This window comes from Cryptococcus neoformans (assembly GCF_000091045.1).
Source record: "Cryptococcus neoformans var. neoformans JEC21 chromosome 4 sequence".
Lineage (NCBI taxonomy): Eukaryota > Fungi > Basidiomycota > Tremellomycetes > Tremellales > Cryptococcaceae > Cryptococcus > Cryptococcus deneoformans.
Window position 1 is genome coordinate 803325 of NC_006686.1, and position 24176 is coordinate 827500.

General features: G+C 51.0%; 10 protein-coding genes across 10 annotated transcripts in view; 5 read left to right on the forward strand and 5 right to left on the reverse strand.

Annotated features, from left to right (window-relative positions):
- The first annotated feature begins 71 nt into the window (after positions 1-71).
- On the forward strand, positions 72-2413 carry CND02980 (hypothetical protein). The gene is made up of 9 exons (XM_570504.2): positions 72-222; positions 306-471; positions 520-675; positions 730-805; positions 855-977; positions 1038-1551; positions 1604-1716; positions 1769-2092; positions 2145-2413. The coding sequence occupies exons 1-9, from the start codon at positions 108-110 to the stop codon at positions 2376-2378; spliced, it is 1821 nt and encodes a 606-aa protein (XP_570504.1). The 5' UTR covers positions 72-107; the 3' UTR covers positions 2379-2413.
- A 189-nt stretch (positions 2414-2602) lies between these two features.
- On the reverse strand, positions 2603-7036 carry CND02990 (conserved hypothetical protein). Its single transcript, XM_570520.1, has 7 exons — positions 6916-7036; positions 6099-6282; positions 4531-6049; positions 3373-4471; positions 3119-3307; positions 2962-3054; positions 2603-2898 (listed from the first exon to the last, which is right to left on the reverse strand). The coding sequence occupies exons 2-7, from the start codon at positions 6120-6122 to the stop codon at positions 2775-2777; spliced, it is 3048 nt and encodes a 1015-aa protein (XP_570520.1). The 5' UTR covers positions 6123-6282; positions 6916-7036; the 3' UTR covers positions 2603-2774.
- A 198-nt stretch (positions 7037-7234) lies between these two features.
- CND03000 (conjugation with cellular fusion-related protein, putative) lies at positions 7235-11808 on the reverse strand. The gene is made up of 11 exons (XM_024657017.1): positions 11429-11808; positions 9190-11333; positions 9069-9139; positions 8655-9005; positions 8315-8595; positions 8184-8260; positions 8036-8120; positions 7909-7982; positions 7710-7853; positions 7480-7649; positions 7235-7425 (listed from the first exon to the last, which is right to left on the reverse strand). The coding sequence occupies exons 2-11, from the start codon at positions 11161-11163 to the stop codon at positions 7344-7346; spliced, it is 3309 nt and encodes a 1102-aa protein (XP_024512652.1). The 5' UTR covers positions 11164-11333; positions 11429-11808; the 3' UTR covers positions 7235-7343.
- Positions 11809-13383: 1575 nt separating this feature from the next.
- Positions 13384-14666, forward strand: CND03010 (conserved hypothetical protein). Its single transcript, XM_570194.2, has 7 exons — positions 13384-13565; positions 13627-13674; positions 13728-13771; positions 13841-13947; positions 14052-14123; positions 14181-14262; positions 14324-14666. The coding sequence occupies exons 1-7, from the start codon at positions 13544-13546 to the stop codon at positions 14363-14365; spliced, it is 417 nt and encodes a 138-aa protein (XP_570194.1). The 5' UTR covers positions 13384-13543; the 3' UTR covers positions 14366-14666.
- CND03015 (hypothetical protein) lies at positions 14514-15586 on the reverse strand. Its single transcript, XM_024658482.1, has 2 exons — positions 15489-15586; positions 14514-15355 (listed from the first exon to the last, which is right to left on the reverse strand). The coding sequence occupies exons 1-2, from the start codon at positions 15570-15572 to the stop codon at positions 14804-14806; spliced, it is 636 nt and encodes a 211-aa protein (XP_024514336.1). The 5' UTR covers positions 15573-15586; the 3' UTR covers positions 14514-14803.
- Positions 15587-15765: 179 nt separating this feature from the next.
- Positions 15766-17341, reverse strand: CND03020 (3-keto sterol reductase, putative). Its single transcript, XM_570518.2, has 4 exons — positions 16849-17341; positions 16582-16792; positions 16163-16525; positions 15766-16089 (listed from the first exon to the last, which is right to left on the reverse strand). Exons 1-4 carry the CDS (start codon positions 17310-17312, stop codon positions 15811-15813), a joined length of 1317 nt encoding a protein of 438 aa, XP_570518.2. The 5' UTR covers positions 17313-17341; the 3' UTR covers positions 15766-15810.
- Positions 17342-17466: 125 nt separating this feature from the next.
- Positions 17467-19197, forward strand: CND03025 (hypothetical protein). Its single transcript, XM_024658483.1, has 3 exons — positions 17467-18624; positions 18677-18908; positions 18960-19197. Exons 1-3 carry the CDS (start codon positions 17503-17505, stop codon positions 19091-19093), a joined length of 1488 nt encoding a protein of 495 aa, XP_024514337.1. The 5' UTR covers positions 17467-17502; the 3' UTR covers positions 19094-19197.
- A 90-nt stretch (positions 19198-19287) lies between these two features.
- On the forward strand, positions 19288-21785 carry CND03030 (nuclear envelope-endoplasmic reticulum network protein, putative). Its single transcript, XM_570505.2, has 2 exons — positions 19288-19992; positions 20051-21785. Exons 1-2 carry the CDS (start codon positions 19525-19527, stop codon positions 21686-21688), a joined length of 2106 nt encoding a protein of 701 aa, XP_570505.2. The 5' UTR covers positions 19288-19524; the 3' UTR covers positions 21689-21785.
- CND03040 (conserved hypothetical protein) lies at positions 21750-23165 on the reverse strand. The gene is made up of 6 exons (XM_570517.2): positions 23089-23165; positions 22958-23029; positions 22792-22899; positions 22598-22724; positions 22000-22548; positions 21750-21940 (listed from the first exon to the last, which is right to left on the reverse strand). Exons 1-6 carry the CDS (start codon positions 23149-23151, stop codon positions 21807-21809), a joined length of 1053 nt encoding a protein of 350 aa, XP_570517.1. The 5' UTR covers positions 23152-23165; the 3' UTR covers positions 21750-21806.
- Positions 23166-23445: 280 nt separating this feature from the next.
- The window catches only part of CND03050 (expressed protein), a 2432-nt gene continuing 1701 nt past the window's right edge, over positions 23446-24176 (forward strand). The window contains exons 1-3 of the mRNA XM_570506.1: positions 23446-23772; positions 23837-24039; positions 24093-24176. The exon at positions 24093-24176 is cut by the window's right edge and continues 301 nt beyond it. Of these exons, the coding sequence (XP_570506.1) occupies positions 23468-23772; positions 23837-24039; positions 24093-24176 (592 nt within the window). The 5' untranslated portion in view covers positions 23446-23467. The remainder of the gene's footprint in view (positions 23773-23836; positions 24040-24092) is intronic.

Genomic DNA, 24176 nt, shown 5'->3' on the forward strand with positions numbered 1-24176 from the left:
TGTTTACCGTAGACCGACCGTGAAGCGACGGGGAAGAATAAATATCAATTGCGATATCATAAGTATCTTCAGCCGAAGCAGCTCCGGCTCTGTGCCCATTTACCACCATGCTCATTCCCCTCATCCCCCTCCTCCTTTATGTAGCATCGGCGGTAGCTGCAACGACACCAAAATGCCTCGTCTCTGGCAATCAGGATAGCATAAACGATGCCTTGGCCCTCGGTGCGTCTCTCGAGGCTCTTGGTGTCTATTTACAACTTCTAGCTAACAAGAGCCCTTTTTAATCGTATTATTATGTTCCATAGGAGGTGAAGGCACCACGGTCACATTATGCCCAGGGTCTGTGCACAGGCTTAATTCTTCCATTATTTTCACGGCTCCTAGCCAGACTCTCACGACTTTGGGTAATCCCAAAGACCGTAACAGGGCCATGCTCGTGGTGGATGGAGAAGATTTGGCATGCGCCATTAAGTATGTTACCTCTCTTCATATAGAGTTGAAGGCTAATATGCGAATCAGAGCGGATTGCAAGCAATGTTCGCATGCAATGATCCGTTCCTTGGTAATAGATGGCAATAGGCCACAATTGTTGAGAATACCCAAAGGGGATGCTTTGATAGAAATAGGTAATTCAGAGAGTCAAACAGTGAGAGATTGTAAACTTTACGAACCAAGGTCTGTGAAAGCATTCAGTCATGAGGTCGTTCAGCACTGATTCTTCTTACCTAGAGGATGGAGTGCGCTCCATTTCAGAGAGGGTGATACAAGACAATGTAGATTTGGCCACATTATGGACAATGAGATCGTAAGCATTGTATCTTCCCATACACACTTCATTCACTTATGTTCCACAGGGGCCTTGTGGTGAAGAATGGGATGACGAGTATGATGGTATGGACGAAATTAGGCCGCCATGGGGTAACCCTCGTGCAGACGGTATCAGTCTTGCTTGTAAGGATTCTATCGTTGAACGCAACGTAAGTTTGTCGTAACATGTTGCATTGCTGTTTTTCACAAAAAGCTGAGGCTATGACTAGGTCGTATACGACGCGACCGATGGCGCTATCGTCCTATTTGGCTCCGCCGGTTCCACAGTCAGAAACAATCACATATATGCTCGCACCCGTGTCATCCTCGGCGGCATCAACCTTGTTGATTATGAGCCGTGGGATGGAGACTACACTAATGTAAAGGTACACAACAATCATCTGTATGCCCTGGGCAGATACTTCAAAGTCGGTATCGTCATTGGCCCCGCTTCCTGGTCAGATGACACAGAGAGCGTTGTACATTCAGCAAGTGTCACTGATAACGAATTCTCCGGCGGTTATTGGGGATACGGGATAGTAGTAGCCTCGGCTAAGAACTTTGAGGTACTGAGGAATAAAGTGATCTGGGACGGAGAGCAAGGAGTCGCCAAATTCAGTGGCGTACCAGGAAGCAGGTGTCCCAAGGCTCCAGAGAACGGAAAACCTACCGCATTTCTGATTAACCGTGGAAGTGCAAAGGGGACATTCCAAGACGACTTTATTAATGGTGAAGTTCAGCACAGTAAGTCCAACGTGTTTGCGTGCGGCATTCCAAGCTCAACTAGAGGCTTTAGTCATCTGTTTGAACCCCGATCAGGAGCCGCCGTATAAACCATGGAGATTCAGGGATTCTCCAGAGGCCATCGCGGCCAGGGAAGCAGAGAACCCTACTGCCAACACGGCATTTGTAAGATCATTGTACTGGTTCCATAATCATCACTGCTGACTTTCGTCTTTAGGACTCTCGCATAGCAGAAGCCCTGGTCAGCTATCAAATGTCATTGCTTAATTCTATGGATGCGATAACTCAGAAAGTTGAGCACCTTACGAATCCTATTGTCGACGATGCGCTACCATTCGTACACGAACATGAACGCGCCGAAGCAGATCAAAGGGCTAGGCAAGAAGCGAGAAGAAAAGAAAAGGAGAGTGGGAATAAAGATGTGGATATGTTGAATGTCAAGGTAGAGGAACTTGAAAAGGGCGGAAGACGGTTGAAAAAAGCTTTAGATGGCTTGAAGAGTGATTTTGAAGGTTTATCGGGGAGACTCAAAAAAAGCGCAGTAAGAAGAGTCAGCCTGTAAACATGGGATCGACCTCTGACAAGCTTATCAGGACGAAAACAAACCAATCATTGAAACAATTTTTGTTAGTTCTCAGAATTTACTCCTCGGAGCAACTTCTCAGCAGAACCTCATCAATCGGTCATTGGATGGTGCTTACTCTACACTTTCTTTTGTAAATGCGCTAGGTGGGATGGCAGGGATCGTAGTCAGCATCATGATCGCAAGACGATTAAGGAGGTGGTGGATGATGAGGCAGAAGACTCAGAGCAATAAATGGTCTTGATTAAGGGTCAGATAATTCGTATTTAGATGCAATCATATATGATTATTTGTCTTGGAAAGTCAACTGGGTGGATTGATCTATGAGGTATATCACTCCAATCTGGAGGAGTCTAAAGGAATGACTGTGCCCAAAGCCATCTCTTATTTGTGGTAAGATTTTTGAGATTCTATAGCAAGTTCTTGCGAGATTCCGCACTTCAAACTTTCAGTAAAAGACTCTATTTCACCATTCGCGAATTACATACATTCCTCATATCAGAGATGTATGGAATTTGAACCCATGCAAATTGACTCCAACCCAGACACCGTAAAAAAAAAAATCTAGCAAAAAGAGATAATAAATGACTGAAATCGTCACTGATACAAGACCGGAACTGAAATTACACAAGGAGCTTATCTATACGGGGTAATGAAGCGAAGTCGGAATGATAACTTTCCCATCCTCTCGAACAAGAAATATAGGCCTTTTCCTGTCTGATTTAATTGACGGTTCAGGTTCAGACGCCACCATAACTTCACCACTGCGAGGGGGGGGGGACACTCTTAACATCATAACTTGGGCAGACAAATAACCGCAGACTTACCATCTGACTTCATTATGCCGCGCCGGTTCGTCTCCATAGTACATTACATGTTTCGCACGCCCATCCACATTCTTGACAAAATGTTTCCCATATCTGAAATATCGCCTTTTGGTTAGCTCTTGATCTTGAGTGAATGATACAATTAAATTGGAATTACAAAGTGACAAGGGGCATGTTAGTTGTCGTCGTGTAATGATGCGCGTACTTGGAAGGCACTTCAGCGCTGAGGTTTGCAGGCAAAAGACGATTAGCCACAGGGAAAGGTGCCACAGGTTCGAATTCCTCAAAGCTTGTAATGGGGGGCGTGAAGAACGTGTATGATGCTTGTTCAACGCTGATTATACTCCTATATGTGATGTGTCAATTCAGCTCGGCGCGTGGGGGCAAAGCTATAGGAACATCGGAACCTACCAAACACAGCTGTCACCGACATCCATCGTCCAAAACATCCTTTGAGGTTGTATTGGCTGTTCTGCACTGGACATGGCCGATGAAAGGCTCGGCATGTATTCGTAAGAGTTGGATCCTGTTGAATCTGTAGACAACCTTTTCCTATGTAATGGTCTTGACAAAGGCCCTTTACCCATGGATGATGTTCTTTGTCGTCTGATAGGCCCGCCATCCGTTGATGGAAGGGCGGTCTCAACGCTACCTGGGGACATCAAAGAGTGGTTATGACCGGACGATCTTTGAGACTGATAGTTAAAGTAGTCGAGGGAGGACGAAGAGCTAACCGGGCTGGAGGGGGTAGAAGGAAGATTCATGTTATTGGTGTGGGGCGTCATGGGCAGAACACCGAACCTTTGTTGAGGTGTATTGGGTAAGCTGTTCGGTCTGGAAGTCGGTTTACTACCCGCAGGAGCTTGCAGGACGGCCCATTTCCTTTCAGCCTTGATGGCATGCTCTCGTACCTCGTCTTGGTAACACGATAACCAGGATCCCCCATATTTACTCTCCCGCTGAAGGCGATTCATCGTATCGGGACTGTAGATCTCGAATGCGACTTTTTGTAGTTGTGAGACCAAGTCGCTGGCGAGTTCACCGGGTGGCATAGCAGGTACTTCATGGACATGTCCATCCATCCCCACAGCATCTGAGTCAGTCTCAATCCTCCGAACCACAAGAGTCGGAGAGATAACGCCTGTTCGAAGTGATTGAAGGACGACAGTCGAGTTATAGCGAATAGAATGAGAGATCGTGTTGAGAGGGATGATGTTTGCTGGGGGGCGAGGCCAATCGGGATTAGGGGCCTGATGATTACTTGGACCAGACGGAAGGGAGGGGTCGACAAGCCAGATGATGAAAGACTCCCAGAAACTAGCATCCGCTGTAAATCCTCTCAAAGCGCCTTTGTCATTTTCATATTGAGGGGCCTTGGCACCGGTGACTGGCCGGCCATCAGAGCCGAGAGTACGCGTGAAATCCGGTACGACGGAGAGATAACGAGTTGACGTCGTTTGCGATTTGATACGGTTGAAAAGAGCAACGGTAGTACCATGACTAATGGTTACTACGGGCAACGTTAGAATCATTTCAGCTCAGACAATGATCCAGAAAGATTCCACTTACATTCTCCGCTCTTGGCTGTGGACCGTTTTTTGCTTGGCTTACTAATGATTTTGATGTCTTTGCTCTCAAAGATTCCAAAGACATTGTCGTTTGTCACATCCGAAAGAGTCCCTTTGGCACTTCCCCATCCATTAGGCCCGGCATGTTTATTGAGAGGCGCCTTGACCGTTACCAATGCTTTGACCTCTTTCCTCTTTGGGTCGTTATCGCTGATATGGAGATTTTTCCCTGCTACACTTCCAGTAAAAGGCTGGTCATCAATCTTGACTCCCTGAGTGCTGGCTTTTTCATCCATGTTCTTGCCGTTCAGGTCCGTCCAGCTGATGATAGAGTCCTTCACCGCCTGTTCCCCTGTCAAACTGATGTTGATTCTAGGTGGTTGAAGAGGAGAGACGGGACACCCGTCAGGACTCTTGGCCCACCACCCACTACCGATGAGAATGGCCTGCGGATGAGGAACAAGGAATCGTTTCTCTGTACCATAACTCTTCTGGCCTACTTTCGGGCTCATCACGATGATTCTACGCTCTCCAAAAGCCAAGCGATTAGGAGCCCGGATATATTGTTTAATGATGGAGTCGGTATCTGACGCGTTAGGAGACAGGGGTGAGAAAGAAGGATTCCGAAGTGGAGAGGAAGCGAAAGACGGGCGTTTGGTAAGATCGGGAAGAGAAGATATGTCGGCAGCAGAAGGTAACTGTCTGCTACCTGCAGACGTGCTAACGGGAGTGCCTGAAGACGGCAATGCGCGACTTAGGGGTCGGGTCCAATCCTCGAGAGCATTGCCATTCCATCCATCCGGCGGTACGTCTTGAGAGGCTAAGGACGATGATGATGATGCACGACTGCCCATCATCAGGTCACTGAAACTCTTTGTGGGCTTCAAAGGTTGGCGCTGTCCGAGTTCCGACGGAGAGATCGTTCCCAGCTGAACTGATGGTTCAATAGGTTGCTGGGTCTGTTGCATTTCAGGATGTGGGATGGGGTAGTAGCCATATTGGGACATGACTGTGGATTGATACGTTCCCAACATTGACTGGGGTTGCTCAATGCCTCGCCCGGTTTGGCCAGGGTTGACCATACCGGTGTTTACCGACAGCGATGTCATGAAGTCACTATTATAAGGAGGGTATTGGACGCCAGCAGATGGATAACTGTTTGGCATGACAAGGTCACTATCCGTGTTTGATCCCAAATCAGGACGGAGCCCAGACGGCATTTCGGAATATGCTGAGGATGGTTGTGGCTGAGGAGCCAAGTATCCGCCAGTGGTGTCAAGGGCAAGGGCAGGTCGAAACTGGTATTGAGGTGGCGGCATATTATTTTGGTAGCCACCCGTTGCACTGACTGGGGCTCTCCCGTTGTTGAATTCTGTCTGAATTCCTGGAAAGAACATTGGCTGAGGGATGCCCATAAGATCAAGCATCCCTTGGCCTTGCATCGGAGCATAGCCTACGTTCTGTTTGTCATTGTCCTGGTAAACTGGCTCTTGGTCCCGATGGGAGGTCGATGTATCGTACTAGAAACGACATTTCAGTGGCTGGCAGGAGCAAAATGTTTTCACGTACGTTGTGATTCCATTGATAGGACATGGAGGAACTCTGAAACGATGCGCTTGGGATGGTCGGCAGACTAGATATAGACGTGTATCTGTATTTCCGGAGACGCGCAGGAGGGTGCTTCCTAACGACTGCACTCTGTGGGCCGTTGCATGCATCCACTGGCAGACTAGTGGTAGAAATGTGAGGTAGACTTTGTTGCCCGGCGCGCGGTTGAGAGGGTATATGTGGAATGCGAAAGGGGAAAGGCGGAGTAGGAAACCGAGATTCGAGAAAAGACATGTCAGCTTGTCCGTTCTTTTCCGGCGGAATGCGAGTATGATGTTCAGACAGGCAGCCAGGACAGTCCATTGGGCATGGACGCCCCTCGCTTCTAAGCTACGCGGGGATACTCGGAAATGCCAGTGGGCAGCAGAGTCACGGGAACACCTGCACGGAAGGCAGGAGGACAAACGTGACTGAGAGACCAAGGATGCGGCTCCTTCGATCCAACATGGGAAAAGTACAAGGCATAGAACGAGACGAAACAGCAAGGAGAAGGGCACATGAAAGGTTCAGATGGCTGAGAAAGACTGGATACTTCCAAGCCCTTTATGCCTGGGTGGACGTGCAAGGGCCGGACAGGACCCTTCGTTCACCGTCTGGACGGGAAGACAAAGGATGAGGGAGGGGTCAGGTAAAGACGGCGATCGACGAGGCAGAAAACGCGGAGACCGCTTGGAGGGATGCCTGGGATACTGCGGGCAGGCAAAGGAGGCTGGCTGCGAACGGGGGAGGCCCGGTGACTCGGCCAGGCGGCAGGGGAGAGACACAGAAGCTGACTCACCGGCGGATAGGCGCGGAGGAAGAGCAGGCGGCGGGCAGTGGCGGCGGCGGTGGCGGGGGGCGCTGGGCGAGTATGGACGGGGCAGGGGCGGGGAAAGGAGCTGTATAAGAAAGGGGAAAGGAGGTGATGTGCCGGTCGCAATGTCGAGCAAGCGTCGACTACCACTGCACTACGGTACTCCTACTAAGCCAGGCACGCCGCACATCAGGGCCCGGCTCTTCTCGCAAAGCATCTACTCCCCGCGACCTCCACCTCCACCCACCGCAACGTACGCCAGCAACCCGGCGGAGCATTTACAGCTTGCAGGACACGCAATATCGTACGCCATGGCTGCATGATGGAATTTATATCGTTACTCTACACATATGCTAGGAAAGAAACAGGCAGACGGGCAGGAATCTACTTGGGCAATGCAACACGCGCCCCTTCTAAAACGCGAAGATACCAGCTCCTCTCCTGCGGCCGCCGCCAAATGGATGGCAGACCGCCGCACTGACAAACAGACCGACGCTACATGCCCTAGTTAGCCGTCGCTCATACATGCCTACACTGCCGATGACTCACGTCAAACCAATCGCAACGGCCACCAACTGCTCGGCCACAGAGAAACCGTCGCTATACGCCGTGGAAGACCCACTAGACGATTCGGTCGCAAAGTTGAAGATACCACCGTTGGACAAACCGGACGGCAATTGGATGAGAATACCAGGCACCGTCACGGGGAAAGACGAACCCTGTGAGACATTCGTCAGTGATTGTCCGAATTATCCAACCGCAAAGGCGAAAAGACTCACGTTGGAGAATCGTCCATAAATGTTACCCAGGGTACCAACCACAAAACTACCAATAGCAGAGGTCAAATCCGATCGGCCAGGGAACGCCAACGCCGAAAAGTGATTGGACGTCCATCCAGCACACGAAATAATGACCATCACAGGCTAGAAAACGAGTAAGAAATATATATGGAAAGACTGAATGGATGTCCCAACTTACCAGCTCTTTGGCCCATAACGGCTGCTGATTCTTGAGTGATAGACCGAGGGAGAACCCTGGGGCACACAAGAAGTCTAATAAAAAATAAGCCTTCGAATAGGCAAGTTCCAGCAATCCAAATACTCACACCACCAAGCCGACGGAGTTTCCATGTACCAAGGGGACCCGCTATAATGAGTGTTCCCACAGGTATAGTCATTTGAGTTTAACACCTTTGTGGAGGATGAGCATTTAACAAGTATGACATGAATAATCGCGCTCTCCAGCTGACTTACATCGTGCTTCGTTATCTTGGAATAGATGACGGCACCCATGGAAATACCAAAACCGAGGAAAAGAGAGTAGATAACACCTGGTTGGCGATTAGAGACTGCCTTGATCATTTTTGGAAACATGGTCAACTCACTATAACCAATTCGTACAGCGCCTGCAGTGATGTTTCTGGAAGCCAACTCTAAAGCGCCCGACAAGACGATATAACCAGGAAGGATTAAAACTACTCCACCACTGACCAACGCTGTATAACAGAAAACCTTTGTCGAGGCCAGAGCTGCAGCAACAAAGGAAATAAGCGTGGCAATGGCGATTTCAAATACGTTGGAGAACATGTCGTTTCGAGCCGCAAGCATTTGAACACCGACGAGTGTAGCACCGAGTACCATGGACATGAGGGCGTCGATGAAAGAACTGTGACATTTTCAGTGACTATTCCGATTTGATGCCTGGCGGATAAGCCGGAAACTCACCCATAGAAAGCCATCACAGAAATAAATGCGGAACAAAGGGCACCGATAGCCAGAGTCTGCCACCAAGTATAGTAGACTGGCGTCGTCATCAAAACATCAAGGTCTTTGCTGGCCTGATCAACAGACATCTTGTCATGGACGACATTCCAATACAGGTGATGGGTGGCTTGAAGCTTGCCTAGATCGAGGCCAGTAGACTGTTTCAAGAATTTGGTCTCGGACGTGTGTGTAGCGTCATCACCAAAAGAGACGAGCATAGTTCCAGGAAGATAGACGACTTGACAATTGATCTCAAGCACCTTGGCAGTAGCCTGGATTTGCGTCTCAAGACGGTGAGAAGGAGAGCCAAACCTACCAGACCACAAATTAGCATTGCAAAATTTCCGTTTGAAGAAAACAAAAGCCAAAACGAACATCATCAAGGCACGAGCAAGCTTGAGCAAGAACTGTTGTCTCGACAGAATGGCAGCAACGTGTTGAATAATCTTCAAAGTAGTCAGTATACGACTCAAAAGCGTGGATCGTTCGCACTCACAAAGATCTCCTGCTTCTTCCTAGCCTCCCTCGCCTTCTTTCTCTTTTTCTTTTCCGCTTCCCACTCCTTTCGACGCCGCTCATCTTCAGTCAATGGCCTGTGGAAGTAATCGGCACCGCCTTTCTCAGGAGGCGTTGATCCCAAAGGCGTTTTCCCGCCGAGCAGCCACTTTTCGGCATTCTTGATTTGCTTTCCGCCGCCTTTTACCGCTGCGACAGGGAGATGGGCCAATGACTCGAGATGCAAGCCCGTTTTGGGACGTTTTTTGCCCCCAAGGCTTAAAGTACTCTCGTTTGCTTTACGCATGCTCATAAGGTCGTCGCTCGATATAGCTTTCTTGCCACCGAAAGAGTTGCCGCTGTCATCCTTGGGAGACTCGCCGTTGCCGGAAACGGCTGTAGATGAATGAATGGATGCCGGACGAGAACCACTTCGGGAGCCCGCTCCAGAACTGGGACGGGAAGGCGGTCGCCAAGGCCCCTTACGCGTCTCATCGTTGACATCCCCAAGTGAGTACCTGTTCAACTGATAACCGGGGCGCCTAGCAGCCGGGGCAAGAGTGGAAGCGGCCGGAGTAGCAGCACCTGAAAGGTTTTGAGTATTTTGAATGAGAGCGCCAAATACACCTCCCGCGTTCCTAGCTGCGTCCGGACGATTGTACTGCAGCTGCTCCTTTGCCCTCTGGAAGAATCCCTTGAATCCAGGGGATCCAGGTGTGTCGTCGTACCTAGATTGGGTACGCGAATATTCGTGATCTTGACCTGAATCGGGGCCGAAACCTGGTGAGGTTGGAGAAGTCGGATCATTGGGATCCAGCGAACCTTGGGAAACGCGGGGAGGTTGCACGTTGGACGGACGAGGTTGATCATGCACTGCAAATGCAGGAAGACCTTCGTCTGCCGATCGCCTGCCGAGGTGCCGCCACGCATGTCTTCCCCCTTTAGCAGCTGATCGCTCATCTCCAGACGAATACTCATCTTCAGATCCTCGCCTTGAACTGGCGGCAGAAGTATTGGCAGAATGTTGGTCATTCTGCTGACCGTATAATGCTAGGAGAGAAGATAGAACAGAAGCTCCACCGGGAACAGCCCCTCCGCCAAAACCGCCAGCCGACGGACCTTTTCTAGGCTCCGGATATCTCGCGGCAAAGGCATCTTGAGAAGCCCTGTCGTGCTCACCACTCCTTCGTTTCTCTTCCTCCTCTCCATCGTCACCACGTTTCCTGTTTGGCGCTGCTGCATTAAGAGCCCCTTTGACAGCTCCAGCACCCCTCACCCTTCTTCTCAACACACCCCACTTGCCAGTGTGGGCCCTGACTAGATCTTTAGCTGTGTCGTTCTGATTCTCCCTCGACATTTGCGGAATATTGGGAAGTCCGTCTGTTTCTCCTGGTGCGATATACTGAGAGACATGACCACGCATACCGTTATCAATGAGATTTGATTCGTACATTGTTTCATCGGTATCGTGCCTCTCGATGTCTGGGCGCTGAGGAGGATCAACATCAGTTCGATAGTCATAATCTTCTTCGTCGTCTGTTCCATGGCGCGTAACGCTTCCACTTGCACTGCTTTGTCTGCTAAGCTGACTAGGGGGACGTCTTCCGGCACCTCCAGATCTGTGCCTTTCTAACGCGTCCCGGAATTCGTCGATATTACTGGGATCGAGAGTCTGCGGAGAACCTGGGGCGGGCTCTACAGGTTGAAGCTGGACGATATGGGGATCAGACGTCCATTGTACGCGTCGCGGAGTTTTGACACCTGGACCCAAGTGTTGAAGATTCGATAACACTGGACGCGGAGAGGCTATCTCAGATGGAGGAGAAAGATGGGAATGAGGAGAACCCGCGGGCATGGGACTGCCATTGATACCCGATTTGATAGACTGGCCATCGTCGTGACTGGTGGCCTCCAGCTGTAAAGTCGGTGGCGATGTGTCTGTAGGAGGCTGGAAGGGATTGTCGGGAATAGACATGGTTGGATGAAGAGCAGTGCCAAGAAAGATTCGGGTAGCCTGTCACGCGTTCGATAAAGCTGTCTGTGAATGAAGAAAGCAACGCAAATGTCTACAGGGATACACGGATCGCGGGCGAGTCACGAGTGGATTCAGAAAAGATAATAAGAATATACAATGATTGTGACAGGCTATAGCAAAGATCAGTTGGCATCTAGAGTAGATACTGAAGTCGAGGCCTGATGAATGCTCGCGAACGAACAGAAAAGTGTTACTGCGCACTTACACGTTTAGACCTGCTCGTAATGTCGATGAAAAAATTGGCTGGCTTGTGCTTGTAGCTGTGAATACAAACTATGCTGTGTGTTATGAGAGAATGGTCTGGACCGCGATTCGCCCTATGTAATAGTCGATGACAAACGTGAGTCGTGGAGTGGGAAAGGCTGTGTGTGCCGGGTGCCGTAGCACAGCTAACAGGGTGCCGCGATGAGATAGGACGTCCGAGTACGGAAATGAGTGTGTGGGGATGATATGGTGAACCCTAGAGGGAGACGATTCACGCTGAAGGGTGTATAGGACAGAACAGTTGTTGAGGACAAGATGAAAGATGAAAGATGAAAGATGAAGACGAAAGCACACTGCTATTACAGGGTAGCAATCGCGTAGTTGCAGGGTTCGCAATGTAAATAGTGGAGCGGGGAATTCAAAAAAAAACCAAAAAGCAAACAAACAGCTAGCGCCCAAAAATGAAAGGGTGGTCGGCGGGCGGCGGGCGGCGCACGACGGAGGCTGAGTCTGGACCTCTGCCACGCGACGTAACAAGTTGTTGGATAATTCAACTAAGACGCAAGAAAACAGCGCGTTTGTCGTCTCGAGGTCCTTAGTAACAAGTAAGCTACTATACTGACTACTGAGCATTGGACACCTGCTCTTGGTCCTTCTCGATGGTTAATGGTTTGTTTGCATTTGTGGTTTGCGGCCCTTTCATTGACCTCGGTTTTGGTGCTCGTAAGTGGCGTTCTGGGGTTTTAGGGTTATCGCTTGTCGATGATGGAGCGTGACCGCGGGGTAACAGGGAATCTGGGGGACCTGTCATCTATCCATATTCCACAGTCCCACGGCCCATGTACCGAGAAAGAAAAGGCTCGGAACACATGATAAGAAACGAGACAACATCAAGCATCAAGACGATATATCTACTACTACTACTAGACTACTCTAACTACTACATAGTACAGCCCCATAAGTGGGGGGGGCCAGCAGGAAGTATCCACCAACGCCATTAGCCACAATCGCCAGCAGCAGAGCAGTCAACAAACAACAAATTCAAATTTACAGAAAACAGAAACCATCTAAATTTAAATTTAGCAACTGGCGGGTCGTAGAGGTCATGCGTAGTCTTCGGTTTTCAAACCCCACAGTATTTACATCTCTGCGCTTTTTTTGCTCCCTGAAGAACAAGAAGTGAGTCAGTCACCGGCCAGCCAGCATCAGCAACAGAGCTATTGTGCGGATCAAGTGAACAACTCCTGCGTCAGCGAGCACGCGAATCAAAGCCGCGGAGGGCCTCTTCTCTTTTTCATCAATCAATTACAACGCTCAGAGCACACGAGTACAGAAATAATAGTAATGGTTGATGTACTTTTTACTGCGACTGGGCACCGGGGCAGGCATCTGCTCCTATTATCATCCACTACTACTACCCAGTACGCAATAATAATGCCCTTGTTCTCTTCGCTCGGTTTAGTGCCAATGCGGTCCCATTCATCAGTCATCATCGTCACCAGCAACCAGCAACCGCGTTCCGACCCTATTTCCTTCATATTTCCCATATTTCACATTTCGCACTTTATTACCACTTTATTACTTACTTTAGTTGGGTCATTATATAATGAATTTCCTCCGCAAGGCATTCAGGGATAGGATCTCTTCCTCCAACTTTGCCCATTTCCCACTTCCACTTGTTGACTCCCTTCTCTTCTGCATTCTCTTCCAGCAGACCACCGCTTGAGACGACCAGGGGTTTGAATGCCCCACCAGTTCGCCAGGGGGTTTACTCTTTTGACCCTGGCTGCCCTGTTTTGAAATGATTATTAGAAGTTAGTTGGAGCCAACGGATGATCCTTCTCTAATGAAATAAGGCATGCAAAATCTCACTTATTATGTAAACAACCCAAAAGTCGGCCTCTGCCGCTTCTCAATGAAGAATGATGATGCACCCTTCCTCCTGGACTCCTGCACGTCTTCGCTGTCACTTGGTTGTTTTCGCTCAGACGCTACCGAAGGCTCAACAATCACTCGTCTAGCCACCACCGACGGACCTGCATTCTCGTGCAACGGCGTCATATCTCAACCTTTAGGGGTTCTTTACCAATTGCAAGCCTGCTGGAAATAACGCACAATGTGGTTAAGTGACGGGCAAAGTGAGTCCATTGCGGTCCTTGGGGCTCTTGACTGCTGACTTCTTTTCTATTCATTATCTAGAGATTGGAATCGCCCTCGTGGCTTTCGGCATATTCTTCCAGTTCTTAGGTATGTCTTATGCCGCGAGGCTTCTGCTCTACATGACGCTCATAGACGCGCAGGTATCATACTGTTCTTTGATGGCCCTTTCCTTGCTCTGGGAAACGTCAGTATCGCCGTGAACGACCCTGGTAGAAAGTGGAACAGCGAGACTAATTTACCATGATATTTATAGATCTTGTTCCTTTCAGGACTCCCACTTATTATTGGCTTAACGAAGACTTTTTACTTCTTCTCGCGTCGTGAGAAATGGAGAGGAACTCTTTGCTTCTTTGGTGGAATGTAAGTCTCGTTATACAAGATTGATTACCTGGGGAAAGGTTCACGAGTAATTCCCAGTGAGGAGTGGGATATCATGGGAAATTTGCTGATATTCACTTACACAGAATACTCGTTTTTGCTAAACGGCCAATCATTGGAATCATCATAGAATTTGTGGGATTCATCGGTCTCTTTGGGTTTGTTTTACGTGTTAATCGTCTGCGCCAATTTTTCCTGACGCCTTGGGTGTATAGCTCCTTTTTCCCTGTTATTCTTCAAGCCCTCCGACAAACACCATTCATTGGGCCCATCCTGTCTTTACCGTACATACGAGGGGTGGGTGCTTCTTAGACATGACTCTCCGTCATACTCGTCATTGCTTATGATATTTTTACAGGCTGCAGACAGGCTCGCTGGCGTCCGACAAAGTGCTGTTTGATGTTTGCAGAAAAAAAAATTGAATAGATGTCGCAGTCAGAGGGTGACTGTCGGCGCTGCAATGAATAAACGTTGATTCACAGCCGTCGGCAAAAGTTGGTCATCTTGGGCTTATCTTCATTCACACGTTGAAGCATGATCGCGATGTTGCCACCATCTAGCACGAATACATTAATCCTGATACAGACAACTGATACTGAAGCAGACAAAAAAAGAGAACTCATATAGACAACTCAAGAGCGATGAGACGAGAAATGTAGTGATAACCAGAAAGTGATGTGCGAGAAAATCTATGTATGAAATGATTATCTTCCAACGTCCCAACAAGTACAGCCACTCTTAATTCCGCCAACGGGCGTTTCTAAAAAAAAAAAAAAAGATCAATCTCTCGTGCGAGAGAAAGGCTGGATCTTGACGACGTCGGTTGTTTACTGGGATACTACCGATTTTGGCGGTTAAACCCTTGCCACTGATCTTTCCCCTGGTCTTCCCAAAGAGGCTTGAAAGCATCTTCGGCGAAACCACCGGTATCTTTCGGACTAGCTTTTATGGGAAGCACCGAGGCGTGATATGGCCTCTCCTCCGGCTCGTCCCCAGTAAATCCTTGATTTCTCTGTCGCCACTGTCCTTCCTCCCTTTGCTGATTGCTGTTTGGCACGATGGGCTGGATCGGCCGGCCGGTAAAGCTTGTGCCCATATTTGGCATGGGCACCGACCAGCCTTCATGCACATGATGGGCGACTTCAAAATCCCCGCCTGCTGATCCGCCTCCGCCACCGCTAACGCCACCAGCACTGGGACCAGCGCCATTGATCTTGGATATGGGAGATGTGGAAAAAAGGAAACCGGCATTCGGCGGTGGGGTGTTCCATGAGGAGGCCGGGGCGGGAGGGGGCATACCGGCGGCTGAGACGGATGTTGTGGTACATGGTGGGATGGGGCGATGGACAGGCGGCGGTAAGGGATTGTTGATCGTCTGTGCTAGTTTGGCCTGTGGGAATGAGCGATGGAAGTGAGAAAGTCAGCGGGACGTCGTTGGGTGGTGAAACGGGATATGGAAAATAGAGAAAAGAGACAAAAAAGATGGGCAAGTCGGGCTGGGAAGCCGGGCGAGAAAAACTCACATGAAGGTCTCGGATGTCGTTCCCCTGCTGGCCTGCGTGGAGGCCGCCTGAGATGGTGGCGATGAGGTCTTCTATGCTGGCCATGGGGAGCGTGGGCCGTATACAGGAAATGGTAATGTTATAGTATAGAGGACAAGACGGGGCGGGATCGATTGTGATGTTTTAGTTATCGGCTGGACATCCGGTTCTCGGGTACTTATTTCCTCGCTCCTTTGTGTCATTGCAGTAAATAACATCGTTATTAACGCCCAGTCTTCCGAAATCGGCGATACTTGGCAACAAATCTGTACAAGTATCTATGCATCTCCATATATATAATCCTCTACTCCAGCCCCTCCCGTCTCCGCCATTCTCTCCGAACAACTTCACATCGATCCGCAAACCCCTTGGGCAATCCCAGTGCATCCGCCTCTTCCCACCGATCAATCTCCCCGTACCCGACCTTTGTGTTGCCCCACCTCTGCGCTCGAACCTCAAACTTTTGCGCAGGTACTTGCGAGGGGGAGAGGAGGAACGCTGCTGGGATAAGAGCCGCGTAGAGCATTGGCAGGGCGCCTTGGTCAGCGTAGACGGGGTGGTACGGTGAGCCAAGTAATCGGCACTAAAGTAAGATGAGCATATTGGGGCATTCTTTCTTGGCGCGAGCGTTAGGAAAAAAAAAAAACCGCACGTACGATATAAAAGGACAGCCAGTACCAGAACCACTTGAACTTGATCCACCACGCCCATGCTCCTAATCCAGCATTGAAAAAGTTGGTGGCTACACACCCAGGTTCTATTGTCAGTACTCTGACTCCCCTGTCATCATCTCTTTTCGTCGTCTCGTCGTTGAATTCTCGATCAAGCTGGAGCATCACCATGTCGCCCATGTATTTACTTGCGCCATAAGATTCGTCATAATCCAAAAGCATGTAGTCGTCAAGAGGATGATTATTTAGCTTTGAAAGCGTAGCCGTGCCCGAAGAAGTGTAGACCACCCGAGGAGCAAAAGGAAGTTCGGGAGGAGAGCGGCGAAGCATAGGAAGTAATTCACGAGCCTTGTTGTCTGCAATGTTAGCAGCTGGCAAATTTGTAAGAAGGAATACGGCCGCACCATGATGTACGGTGCAAGGACGTTTGTACCCCAGACGAGCCCTCTCTCTCCATCTGCACTCTTCGCGCCCTTGATTTCAATGTTAAACTGTGGCTGGCTAAGGGCAACAGACATGCCGTCTGTGAATATCTGTTTTGTAAACTTGCAATAATCTATGCCACTGAAAGCGCCCATGCCTGCGTTGAGGAAAAGACAAGTTATGTGAGGGTAGCTGGCTACAGTCAGTCTACCACGTTTGTTGTTGTGTGTGGGACAACGCAGGCTTACCGATTTTTAACGCGTTCAGTGAATGCAAGGATCCCGTTCGTTCCACCGGGACTGTCGAGGTTGACGCCTTCCCACACTATCCTCAGGCCCTCCAGCCAGCCCTTTTTGACGGCCAGACCCTTTTTCTTTCGCTTCTCCAGGTCGCTTTTGTGTTTTTTCCAAAGCATGTCTATGGCCTCTTGGGCTTTGGCTCCTGATCTGCAGGCAAGGATGAGAGTCAGCGTCGTATCGGGCACAGAGGTCTTGGTGGGCCGGAGCGAGTTGCTGGGTATGGAGTCTCGCATTGACGGGGCGAGGGCTGTGGGCTGGGGTGTGGAGGCTGGGATGGGGACGGTGGAGGGCAGGGAGAGGTTTGAGAGAAGCTGGTGGCATATCCCGAGCCCGTATCCGCTGTTTGCGCCTGTGACGAGTGCGATGACTCTGTGTGGGTCATGGTCTGGCTGGGAGCTGGGTGTGCGGCGCATGGTGTGCGGTGTGTATAGTGTATATAGATGGGACGAGATGTAAATAAATAAAAAAGTAAATAATAATAATTCTGTGGGGGGCGTCGCCGCATCCGCCCGGCGGGGATTTACTCTTTCTCGCGTTGGACGTATTTCCAAGAGTCTCACGCTGCTCAGCTGCGATGTCCTTATAGTCACACCACCAGCACTCATGAACACCCTGAGTCGTATAGACTCCTACTTCTCCGCCATCGCTTCCCCACCCACATCCCACCCACCACGCACCCCGCCACGCCGCCCCCGCCAGACAATCTCCTCCATCAGCGTCCCACCGCCCACAGCACCCCTCATCCTCCGCATAGCCCTCGTGCTATGGAGCATCCTCCTCACTGTATGGAGGAGCTTTGTCGGGGAGACTCGCGCAACCCGCCGCAGGGGACGCCGCTCCCGCCGCAAGCGTCTCACAGGGCTCAGAGAGCTCGGCGAGCGGGTCATGATCACGGCCGGGATAGCGTCGCTCGATACTCCGCATGAGCACACAGAGGGAGACGAAGGCAGCGAGGATGACAAGGAAGACGGGTGGGTTGACCCTGTGACCAGGGGACCGGAGGGTTCGGCAAGCTTGGAGGAAGCACCGCCCGGGGAAGATGAATTCGTGTCGGCCACCACAGCCGCGACTGGTACCGGTGCAGCAGAGGTAGAGGAAGAACCTGAACCTGATGAGACGACAGTGGCAGCGAAAGACGACAGGCTTGGAGGTCCTGATCCCAACTTTACCTTTCGCCTGCGCTCGGCGCCCAAGAAGGAGCTGGACGGTACAGAGACCGCTGTCCCGTCACCCGGCCACAAGCCGATTCCTTCATTCCAGCGACCGCCGTCTCCCACCTCTATACTCAACAACCCTATTACCCCGCCGCCGCCGCCGCCAAAAACTGCAGAACCATCACCCAAACGTCCCTCTGGCACCCGCCTTCTCGCGAACCCCATATCAACATCTCTCCTTGACCCGTCTGTCCCCGCGCCAGCGTCCAACGCCGACTCATCCTTGTTCCGAAAACCATCGCCTAGGCCACTACGCCAGCCCACAACTCCATTCCATCTTCAAAAGACATTGATCCTTGATCTAGACGAGACGCTTATACACTCTACGAGCCGACCGATCCATTACCCTGGTGGCAGCTCTGGCGGTGGTGGGCTGTTGGGCCTTAGTGTCGGCGGAGTATTCGGCAGTGGGAGGGCCAACGAGGGCCACACCGTCGAGGTGGTGGTGAATGGGAGGAGCACAATGTACCATGTATATAAACGTCCTTACGTAGATCATTTCCTTAAAAAGGTATAGTTCTTTCCCCTGCATGCTTTTTTCTGCTACGCTGACAACCCTGTAGGTCGCCTCTTGGTACACACTTGTGATCTTTACCGCATCCATGCCTGAATATGCGGACCCCGTAATCGATTGGCTTGATGGCGGCCGCAATTTGTTTGCCAGGAAACTATACAGAGAAAACTGCCATGTGCAGCCCAATGGAAGCTACATCAAAGACCTGACTCTGGTCGAAAAGGATCTGAGCAGGGTGTGCTTCATGGACAACTCGCCCGTCAGCTACAGCTGGAACAAAGGTAGGCTTTTCAGTACGTGGCGATCTCTCGAGCCTGACCGTATGGGTACAGCAAATGCGCTGCCAATAGAAGGGTGGACGTCTGATCCGAACGACGAGGCGCTGCTGCATTCGATTCCGGTACTGGACAGTCTCAGGTTTGTGAATGACGTGCGGCGGGTGTTGGGCATTCGAGGGTTCAGCTAGAAGCTAGAGAGGCAGGATATGCATATGTTTCCCAACGGCCGTGGTATTATGCATGGACGGCGTCTTCCGCCCAGAACGCGCAGGTGGAGGCAGAAGTGGCGGGGAATTGGCGGCGGCGTTTTCGCTTCTTATCGTGATTGATCGTCAGAGCCGCACGAGCACGCTCCCCCGGCGAGATGTCCCCCCCGCTCCCCCTCTCCCTCCCCATCGCGCCGCTCTCCCCCGCGCTCCACGCACACGTCACCGCCCTCCGCACGCTCGCCCTCTCCCTCGCACTCCTCCCGGCCGCCGAGCACCACCCGGCCCGCGTGCCCCTCACCTCCAAGGCCTCCCTCAGCGCCGCCGTCACAGACACGCACCATGTCCTCGTCTGCCTCGGCACAGCGGGCACCGGCGGAGACGGCGCGGAGGGCGAGCAGTACTGGGTCGCCATGTCTCCGCAGGAGGCAGCAGACTATGTCGACAGACGGCGAGAGCGGCTGTTGCTTCAGCAGGCTCGCGCCATCGACGGGCTGCCAGGCGTCGTTGCAGAAGAGCGGCTGGAAACCGTAGATGAAAAGAAAGTGTTGCGGCCGTTCCATCCCGTGCTGCACAATATACCTGCAGCTGGGCCGTCGCAACCAGAGAAACGTTCGACGGTAACGGGCCCTGAGCATGTTGCCGCACCCGTCGCAGAGGCAGCAGCCGAGCCGTCGGTGAAGCATCAGCGAGAGCAAGTCGCTGGAAAGTCAGAGCCAGGACTAGCTGTTAGTGGAAAAGCCAAAGCCCTTTCTCCAGCAGTGACTCCGTCTTCCAGTCAGGCCGCCAGCTCATCGAAAATGGATGACTTGATCGAAATCATGACAGAGGGCGCTGCGGCTGCGGCTCAGAAAAAAGGTGGTGCGGAAAAGGACGAGACAGTGAGTGGTGTTCCCTTTGAAATACTCAAGGCCGGAGACGCTGAACAGGTACATCTAGGTATTCAACGAAGAAGGTTTACCATTCCACGAAATTCGCGAAACCCTTAATGGCGAAACTATCGGGTCGTTACCGCCGCCTGCAGCTGCCGATCTAAACGCCGACATGGAGGTCTTGCCCAAGGATGAAAAGGATGACTATTGGTCAGAAGACGCCGTTGCCAGACGGGCTGCTCTCCGTAAAAAGATATTCCATGAGGGCGAAGAAAGCGACGATGAAGAATCGATTGAGCAAATCCAGCAGCAACCGCAAGTGCCAGACTCATCACTCCCTTCTTCCCCACCATCTCCAAAAGCTGAACTTCACCTCCATTCAATCCTTCGCCATCACGCACCCTCATCACAACAACCTAAATCTATACTCAAACCTCCTATTCGCAAGAAATCTGTGACCTTTGATCCCTCCATCCCACCTGCATCCCCCGATTCCTCTGACATTGCGCCCTCGTCAATAAAGCCGCACAAGTTTGGGTTTCCTCTGCCTCTCGCAACGGATGACGACCAAGCCTGGGCGCCCAAGCCTGTTCCGACGATCAGTGAACCAAAACCCAAGGCCAAGAAAGACGATGGCTTTGCAGGATTCAAAAAGGGCTTCCTTGGCCCTCCCCCCAAAGTCCTTACCGCTGAGAACGCCCAGCCTTCTTTTTCGAGTCCGCCTCATCCCACCGCAATCTCGGAACAAGGACCACCATCCGAATCCGCTCAGGAGGCTTTTAAACCGAAAAAGAAGTCACTTTTCGCTCAGCGTCTTGCTCACTCTGAGATCGATGCCTCTGCACCTGCCACGTCGTCTGGTACCCCAGCGACTGCTTCTCCCAGAGGCGTCAATCTGCCCAAAATGGCGGAAAGCAAAGGTACCTCAGCAATCAAAGGGGCTGTGGTCGAAAAGTCGGCGACGATGACCCCGGCGACGAACCCTTCATCGTCCCATGCCGAGGTACCCGACACGGAGCGGACGGACGACGACAACGGAGACGATTCATTTGCCGAGTATAGTTCTGGCTCTGAAGACGAGTATGATCTGGACGATGCTCTTCTCGCCCGTGAAGTTGCTCTCGAATACCACAGACGACATGCGTACACGTCTCTCAACAGGGATCCCCGTGACGCTCCTTATGAAGAGGATGATAACGGTAATGGTGCCGGTGTAATGCTCGGTCTTCCGAGGATCAGTGATTTGCAGGGACAAGACGGCCGGCCGGTGATCACCAACCCGACCCCGGACGATCTGAGGCGTTTCATCAGGGTTGGGAGACTGGAAAATGGAAATCTTGTCTTGGCACCCGGCCAGGAAGGATTATCCGATTCAGAGGGCGATGGTGAGGAAGGCAAAGAAGGCGAGGACGACGATGAAGAAGTCAAGGAAAAGAAAGAGAGGAGATTGGAGGTAAAAAAGCGGAGAGAGCAAGTCAGGAATAGACTCTTGGGCTTGCCTGTGGAAGAAGGAGACCTTGAGCCCGAGAGAAAGAGGGACAGCGTTGACGATGAAAGTTTAAAGGCAACGATACCCCCTGCTATTCAAACAGAAGTAGCAGAGAGACACGCGCAAATAGACACATCAGCCGAAAGCGAAGAAACACCAGTTCCAAAGAAAAAGGTATCACGTTTCAAGGCGGCTCGTCTGGCCGGTGCTCAGTAGTATAAGCGCGCCCCCCCCAAAAAAAGGAAAAAAAGGCATTCTATATCCAAGTGGAGTTTACAAAGAGGCGATGATATAATAAAGATTAATCTATGCATAACACCGGTACAACAGGCCCTTAAGCTGCTTGGCCCTCCGTAGCAAAAAGCTTGTCCAGTCCCTCCTCCACATCTTTGATCTTTCCAAGTAAGATCTTGATCGCCTCTGGTACGAGCTCTTCTGGGCTGTACTGACCAGCGGACTCCACATTGACTAGATGGTTTTTGTCAGCCACATCCTTGATAATCATTGAAGCTCGATGGTTGACGTACAGATGAAATGATCTCGTATCCTGGCGAGTTGAACAAGATCTTGAAATTCGGGATGTCTCAACACTTCCCTCGACACGGTATCCTTCCTTGGGTTCTTGACTACACATTGATCCTCTCCATTCTCATCTTTTTCAATCTCGATAACACCTGGTGGGAAACATCCTTTAAATTTCTGCTGATGTTCTTTCGGAATCGGACCCCGAAGGATAATATGGGGCAACAATCGGTAGGAGGCAGTGGCGACCGGTGAAAACTTGGCGTGATCGGCTCCTACCCCCTTCCTGGCGAAACAATGCAAGTCGACCTGTTGGCCGGGCCGCAGCTTGACGAGCAGGATATCGTCATTCACTGGCCTCGGCGCCTTCCCCTTGAACTTCTTCTTCTGATCGCCTGACGGGACCCATTTAAGCATACCAGAGTAGACATTGCTGTCAAAGTACATCTTCTTTGGGTCTGTTTCACTACGGTCGACGTTGGGACGTCGATCACAGCGTACTCGAAGATCGAATACGACAGTATCGTGCTCGTGAGGCTGAGAGTTGGCGGAGGCTGTACGAAACATCAGCATGTATCAGTAGATAGTTGTGAGTACTCTTACGTCGATATCTGAGCGAGCGAGGGTCAATTTTGAGGGGGACTAGACCGACACGGTGACAGAGAACTTCATCTTGCATGATAGAGGTGTTGTTCCAGACGTAGACTTCCTCAATCGCAACTGTGGGGACCTGCAGACCGATATCAGAATGTACATTCTCCCATATAAATATCGTCAAAAGCTTTATATAAGCTTACCTCGGCAATCAACGTTCTTCTCAAGGCATTGGCGATGGACGCATCTACGCCAACTAGGTCGAACTCGATTGTTGATGGTGTCAAACGTTGTACAGAGGCGACAAGGTCCTGGAATTTGATAGATCAACTTTCGTCTTACTGGCTCGCGCACATCTGCGAGTCTCACTTGTTTAAACTTTTGAAGGTTCCAAGAGTGGTCTTCTCCTGGGTAATGTCCAGGGAACTCTGAGCCAGCGACCTGATTGGAGATGGAAGTGAGCTGGTATCCTTCGTGTTTGGCTGAGTCGAGATACTCACAGCTCCGACACGTTCGGCGAATACCTGCACGTGCCTTCTTGTATTGTCTAACGAGGACGGCATTATGAACGTTGTCTTTAGAAGTGGATGTATGCGGAGGACAACAATCTTCCCGCAAGGGTTGTTGCTTCCTGGCTTTGGCTCCTGCCAACTTTTTAAAATGGAGGCTCAGATAATATCATGGCCGGGACGGGGAAGAGGCGGTCATGACCGAGTTGCTTGCATACGTAATCAAACACACAACTTTTTTGTGGGGATGGCCAGGCACGAGCTGGAATAACCGGTTGCCGGTAATCTGGGCCGCTGCACTGTTTACAAAGCGCCATCTCGTCTTTTTCCTTTTGTCCGTCGGCCACTCTCGCCCCACAACCGCCCCGCCATGTCGCCCACCAGCCCACAGCCCCCGCACAGCCCCACCACCCCCCCGTCCCCCTCAGCCTCGCCCACACACTCAATCCTCCGGCGCACAGCCTCCCTCTCAGCACCCTCCCATCCGCACAAGAAGATGCTCAGGTTCACCCAGCTCCATCGAGACAGCGACACTCTGCTCAGCAGCGTCGGACAGAACGAGGATGTATACTATCACGGACGGACTATGGAGGAGGGCTTGTATACAGACAGGGTCACAACAGACCAGAGACGCTACCTTCAAAGCGATCCTGGGACGCCCAACTTTCAAGAGACGTAAGTAGCGACTAATTTACACCCATAAATCGTGACATGGCTCTTATTTGTCTGTGTTACACAGTGCCGACCAGATCAGAAGAACACTCTCCCTAGCTTCTGTGGATTCTCTTCTTTTGCTCTCTGCCAATCAGAGTGAGCGCACCAAGTTCCTCGCCGAGGTTTCACGGGCCGGTCGGGGTCTAGTGTGGAGAGACGAGGGTGAACAATGTCTGCTTCCGCAAGACAATGAGCGTGCCGTAGTGCTTGCCTTGAAAAGGGGATTGCGTCAGTTTCTTTTATTGCCTGTCGCCCCCCGTATATAATTGACGAGGCTACAGGGTCGTTCATCTTGGCCTTTTCTGTCCGCTCTGGTATCAACGTCCTTCTCCTCTTGTTCCGCTTGCTTCGCAAACACGCTCCTA

Bases quoted from the DNA above. Each gene is read 5' to 3' on its own strand.
- CND02980 (XM_570504.2), top strand. From the start codon at position 108: ATGCTCATTCCCCTCATCCCCCTCCTCCTTTATGTAGCATCGGCGGTA. The intron at 223-305 runs GTGCGTCTCTCG...TATGTTCCATAG, and splicing joins AAACGATGCCTTGGCCCTCG to GAGGTGAAGGCACCACGGTC. The intron at 2,093-2,144 runs GTAAGAAGAGTC...CAAGCTTATCAG, and splicing joins GGAGACTCAAAAAAAGCGCA to GACGAAAACAAACCAATCAT.
- CND02990 (XM_570520.1), bottom strand. From the start codon at position 6,122: ATGTCCTATCAATGGAATCACAAC. The intron at 3,055-3,118 runs GTAATTCCAATT...GCGATATTTCAG, and splicing joins AACATGCCCCTTGTCACTTT to ATATGGGAAACATTTTGTCA. The intron at 2,899-2,961 runs GTAAGTCTGCGG...CCCCCCTCGCAG, and splicing joins CGGCATAATGAAGTCAGATG to TGGTGAAGTTATGGTGGCGT.
- CND03000 (XM_024657017.1), bottom strand. From the start codon at position 11,163: ATGTCTATTCCCGACAATCCCTTCCAGCCTCCTACAGACACATCGCCA. The intron at 8,596-8,654 runs GTGAGTTTCCGG...AAAATGTCACAG, and splicing joins TCTGTGATGGCTTTCTATGG to TTCTTTCATCGACGCCCTCA. The intron at 8,121-8,183 runs GTAAGTCAGCTG...TCCTCCACAAAG, and splicing joins CCAAGATAACGAAGCACGAT to GTGTTAAACTCAAATGACTA.
- CND03010 (XM_570194.2), top strand. From the start codon at position 13,544: ATGTGGTTAAGTGACGGGCAAA. The intron at 13,772-13,840 runs GTCAGTATCGCC...TGATATTTATAG, and splicing joins CTTTCCTTGCTCTGGGAAAC to ATCTTGTTCCTTTCAGGACT. The intron at 14,124-14,180 runs GTTTGTTTTACG...TTGGGTGTATAG, and splicing joins GGATTCATCGGTCTCTTTGG to CTCCTTTTTCCCTGTTATTC.
- CND03015 (XM_024658482.1), bottom strand. From the start codon at position 15,572: ATGGCCAGCATAGAAGACCTCATCGCCACCATCTCAGGCGGCCTCCAC. The intron at 15,356-15,488 runs GTGAGTTTTTCT...TCATTCCCACAG, and splicing joins ACGACATCCGAGACCTTCAT to GCCAAACTAGCACAGACGAT.
- CND03020 (XM_570518.2), bottom strand. From the start codon at position 17,312: ATGCGCCGCACACCCAGCTCCCAGCCAGACCATGACCCACACAGAGTC. The intron at 16,526-16,581 runs GTGCGGCCGTAT...GCAGACAACAAG, and splicing joins TCCTTGCACCGTACATCATG to GCTCGTGAATTACTTCCTAT. The intron at 16,090-16,162 runs GTACGTGCGGTT...ATCTTACTTTAG, and splicing joins ACTGGCTGTCCTTTTATATC to TGCCGATTACTTGGCTCACC.
- CND03025 (XM_024658483.1), top strand. From the start codon at position 17,503: ATGAACACCCTGAGTCGTATAGACTCCTACTTCTCCGCCATCGCTTCC. The intron at 18,625-18,676 runs GTATAGTTCTTT...ACAACCCTGTAG, and splicing joins TAGATCATTTCCTTAAAAAG to GTCGCCTCTTGGTACACACT. The intron at 18,909-18,959 runs GTAGGCTTTTCA...GTATGGGTACAG, and splicing joins CAGCTACAGCTGGAACAAAG to CAAATGCGCTGCCAATAGAA.
- CND03030 (XM_570505.2), top strand. From the start codon at position 19,525: ATGTCTCCGCAGGAGGCAGCAGACTATGTCGACAGACGGCGAGAGCGG. The intron at 19,993-20,050 runs GTGAGTGGTGTT...AGGTACATCTAG, and splicing joins GTGCGGAAAAGGACGAGACA to GTATTCAACGAAGAAGGTTT.
- CND03040 (XM_570517.2), bottom strand. From the start codon at position 23,151: ATGCCGTCCTCGTTAGACAATACAAGAAGGCACGTGCAGGTATTCGCC. The intron at 22,900-22,957 runs GTGAGACTCGCA...ATCAAATTCCAG, and splicing joins ACCTTCAAAAGTTTAAACAA to GACCTTGTCGCCTCTGTACA. The intron at 22,725-22,791 runs GTAAGCTTATAT...ATCGGTCTGCAG, and splicing joins GAAGAACGTTGATTGCCGAG to GTCCCCACAGTTGCGATTGA.